This window comes from Clupea harengus, unplaced genomic scaffold, assembly GCF_900700415.2.
Source record: "Clupea harengus unplaced genomic scaffold, Ch_v2.0.2, whole genome shotgun sequence".
Classification (NCBI taxonomy): domain Eukaryota; kingdom Metazoa; phylum Chordata; class Actinopteri; order Clupeiformes; family Clupeidae; genus Clupea; species Clupea harengus.
The window spans coordinates 10,001-14,477 of NW_024879754.1; the positions used below are offsets into that span (position 1 = coordinate 10,001).

General features: G+C 43.9%; 1 protein-coding gene across 1 annotated transcript in view; it reads right to left on the reverse strand.

Annotated features, from left to right (window-relative positions):
- Positions 1–3,663, reverse strand: part of LOC122130233 (NMDA receptor synaptonuclear signaling and neuronal migration factor-like) — a 12,446-nt gene extending 8,783 nt beyond the window's left edge. Inside the window, exon 1 of the mRNA XM_042704888.1 lies at positions 3,480–3,663. Coding sequence (XP_042560822.1) covers positions 3,480–3,550 — 71 coding nt within the window. The 5' untranslated portion in view covers positions 3,551–3,663. The remainder of the gene's footprint in view (positions 1–3,479) is intronic.
- Positions 3,664–4,477: the final 814 nt, after the last annotated feature.

A 4,477-nucleotide genomic window follows, 5' to 3' on the forward strand; every position in this document is an offset into this window, starting at 1 on the left:
AATTCTGTGCAATCACTTGTTTTTTCCTGCCCTGGTGAGTTAGTCCATGAAAGGCGATCTCGAGCTGCTGACAGCTTGCTGCACTTAGCAAGCACTTCAGCCTTCATAAATCATCAAACATTTTGAACAGGATGTAACCAACATGATGAATGTGCCTAGGTATGTGAAAACTTAAATACCTGGTGAATTGTATTTGGTGTACATGGTGTATATACTGTAAGTACATCCAATTATGATGAATATTTCATTGAGATCTGAACTGTACGCTTATATTTAATAACCGTTTGAACAAAAAATATGCAATGATTACAGTAGAAAGACAGACAATATGTGTTATAAAACTCAAACAAAGTCTTCACAAACAATGAAGCTGCCTGGGTGTATTATAAATAATTGAGCTGCTCCACCACGGGGATCGTCACTCTGTGCCGTGCGTTAGCATTTATAACTGCACTGTTCTCCCTCATGGAGCTCACTCTGTGCCGTGCGTTAGCATTTATAACTGCACTGTTCTCCCTCATGGAGCTCACTCTGTGCCGTGCGTTAGCATTTATAATTGAGCTGCTCCACCACAGGGACCGGCACTCTGTGCCGTGCGTTAGCATTTATAACTGCACTGGTCTCCCTCATGGAGCGTATGCTGAACGCTGACATCCCAGAACACATCATTATGTCTATAGAGGAACTCAGGTGGCTTTAAATACATCTTATGAAACACGATCAAAACCATGAAGCGACATAAGGAACATTTATATCTATAATGGTGTTAAAGCAGTTATAACTATAAGTTATATCTATGAGGGTGTTAAAGCAGTTATATCTATAAGAGTGTTAAACCAGGTCGCCCGTTTTATGAAGACCTTTCTCGATCTGTCCTCTATCTCTGCTGGGTCTTACACCTAAGTTACATCAGCAGAAGATAAGTGGGTCAGGATGGCTTTCTAGCTTTACGGTTGAAACTGTCAAGTCCTGGACCTCCGCTCTGTGATCCGGTCGCCCAGCAAGCGGACCAGCCGGCACCAGAAGCTCCCACCGCTTGATGCCAGTGACCTGCTCCGCGTCTCTGCCGACTTCCAGCCGGCCTGAGTGGATGAATTATAGACAATCATGGGATGAATAAGTGATCGCATCTGTCTGCATGCTCAGCGTGTTGCTTTGGGCCCGTTGTGTGAAAGCACGGGTCAACACAGACAAACTGCCAATAAGATGGTGTGGGCTACGGCTTGCTTGGAGGGGAAGGGAGGGGGGGGGAACTTACTACAGCATCAGTTTTTGACCACAAATGAACACTCTTCTATTTCCTGGGCACACCTCCCCATGTGACTGACTGCCACTGCACAGTGTTTGCTTGACACCTTGCGATGCGGTAATTGTCACATGTGAATAATTCACCAGCGCTGTCAATCACCTGGGGTGGCACCCATTGACTGATAAGCTGTGGGTAGTAAGGTCTGTTAATCCTCGCCTTCACGGAAGTCACACAGAGAGCACTCACCTGATGCAATGCAAACTGATCCATGCGAGAGACCACACACACAGCATCACTGGGCATTATGAGGGTAACGCTGGGGTTTAGAGGCTCAGTAATCGCAGTCCATCGAGACTGAGCTGGTATTGTCTCTGTGTGATTAGACAATACTGAGCTGGTATTGTCTGTGTGATTAGACAAGACTGAGCTGGTATTGTCTGTGTGATTAGACAAGACTGAGCTGGTATTGTCTGTGTGATTAGACGACCACGGAGTGTTTCAGCGACTCTAGGTTGCATCACCATTTCCATCGTCCATTTCACCTAAGAGCTGAGGCCCTCTCCTGATCCACTTCACAGCGCCTACAAATGCTTTCTGGGACCCGAGGATGTGTGTGTGTGTGTGTGTGTGTGTGTGTGTGTTTGTGTCTGTGGAGTTATGTGCGTGTGTGTGTGTGTGTGTGTGTGTGTGTGTGTGTGTTTGTGTCTGTGGAGTTATATGTGTGTGTGTGTGTGTGTGTGTGTTTGTGTCTGTGGAGTTATGTGTGTGTGTGTGTGTTGTGTGTGTGTGTGTGTGTTTGTGTCTGTGGAGTTATGTGTGTGTGTGTGTGTGTGGTGTGTGTGTGTGTGTGTGTGTGTGTGTGTGTGTGTGTGGTGTTTGTGGAGTTATGTGTGTGTGTGTGTGTGTGTGTGTGTGTGGGGGGGGGTTATATGTGTGTGTGTGTGTGTGTGAGTGTGTGTGTGTGTGTGCGAAAGGTAGAGAACTGGTACAAAGATATTAAAGGATGCGCTGATATATCGAACATGGTGGCTGAAATAATTGAGACTATCACAATGCACTGCACAGTGGAGGTGCAATGTAAAGTTCAATGGGGATGCTACATCCTACCAAAAGTCATCTTAGAGATCAGAGCCCACCCTGTAAGACAAATCCCTTCCAGCACGCGGTGATTCATCCACACTGCTCTCACCATAGACCATGGAAAGGTGCACTGGCACCAACAAGATTGCATGAAATGAATCATACTGAACTGAGCCCTAACAACACGTCATCAGAAGCACCATCACGATGACCTACAGCGGCAGGGCACACTAACGCAGGGCACACTAACGCTGCTTTTAGAGACTGAAACAGCGGAGTCTTCTCAAACAATAACCAGTTGCAATTAACAACAGTATTGTATTGCAAAAAAAAACATATTTTTGGTACTATCTTCACAGGTGCCATGCACTTAATTGAATACATTTCCACAGTTGAATTTAACAGACTGAGCCTCTGGTCTGAAGATATTTTGATTCCAGAATTCATAGTGTTCATAGTGACATGCCCTGTATTCCATGTCAACATTTTATTTTCATTCCTAAGATATTTTCCAAACTTTATATAGTATAGAAGTATTTCAGTTTAATCCTCATTATCGTCCTTACCATCCCCATATCACTCCACATATCCACAATAGTACTTAGAGTGGTTTTCAAACTAAAAAACCTTCCTCATGAGCTTGCCTCACATTCAGCAATGCTCAAAATATGGTGTTTTTTTTATTTTTTTTATTAAACTCATTTCAGTGTGTGTATACGTGCATATTAGCCCGGGTAAAATACGTCTGTACAAAGATGTTCTTTTCACAATAATATACAATCATACTATACAGTAAATTACACAACAATGCTTTGCTCTAATGGCAAATCATTTCTAGCTAATGTTTGACGCTTTATACTGTTCTGATCATCCAATCTACTTCAACAGTCACCTCAGTGTTTCAATATGAAGCGAATTAGATTGTTTGTTGGCACGTTATAAAAAGACGGCAGCATGTTATCTATTCCTCCTCTTTTCACATTTAAAAACAACAACACCGAAAGGAACCATAGGTACGGGTAAGCAAGTTCGAAATACAGCGGAAAATGATTTACATCTGTTTACAAGGGCGCTCATATGGCTCCACATTTCGAAAGCTCGCCGCACTTGACCTGCCTGCCTGCAAGAAACACTGCACTCTCCGACTCACCTAACTTTTGCGGCCACAGAAGAAATCGCATCGTTCCTTAAATTCTTCCTCTTGGACACGGCAGTTCCCATGCTGCGTTAAATCAAAAGGGGGAAGAACTCATTCCACTCATCTGTTAACCGGAAATATGACAATAAATGTGTTCAGCACAACAGAGAGAGAGTAAAAACAAACCTCCGCGCCGAGAGGATGAAAGGCGCCTATTTTTCGTTTCCCCTTCCAAATATTGGTTGATATCACTGAATTTGTCAAATTTCTCCTTTATTCCTCGAATCAACATACTTTCCACGAGATGTACTCTCGTCGTGATAAGCGCTCTCGCACGACTGCGTGATGCGAGTCTACCGGCAGACTGCGATTCCTTTGAAGAGATGCTCAAGTGCTTCAGCGACAGTCTCGCTCACTCCCTCTCTCTCTCTCTCTCTCTCCCTTCCTCTCGCTCGACGCGCTAACATCTTCCCTCCCCCCTCATTGATCCATGTAGAGCGACAGGGACAGGAAGGAAACCAGCACCATAAAAGGACCGATGTCCACCTGTTAGCCACTTTGGAAGTGGCTTAAGGACTCAAGAGAGAGACAGCAGAGAGACAGAGTAGCAATGTGTTAGCACAGGGAAAAACTCGTTAATTATCAGATACGACTTTTTTGTTTCTTTAATTAACTTTGAGCACTCCCCCCCCCCCCCCCCCCAGCAACATGCCTGGGGGGGGCATCCATTATTTGAGTGTGCAAACAGCACACTAAACCAATCCTGTAAATCTATTGTATGAAAAATGTAATGTGTTCATCTTTATTTTATTACAATATTACTGTATAATCCCCATGCTTTGGTGGCTACTGAATTCATAAAAGTCTGATCAACCATTTTATTTTTCACCAGTTGACAGTTACTACTGTCCCCCGCCTTCCACTACTGCACTTCAGAATTACAGTTTTTCAATCTTTTCTATCTATTCAATCTCTTTTCCCGTAAGTTTCTGTGTGTACAAGGAAATTAC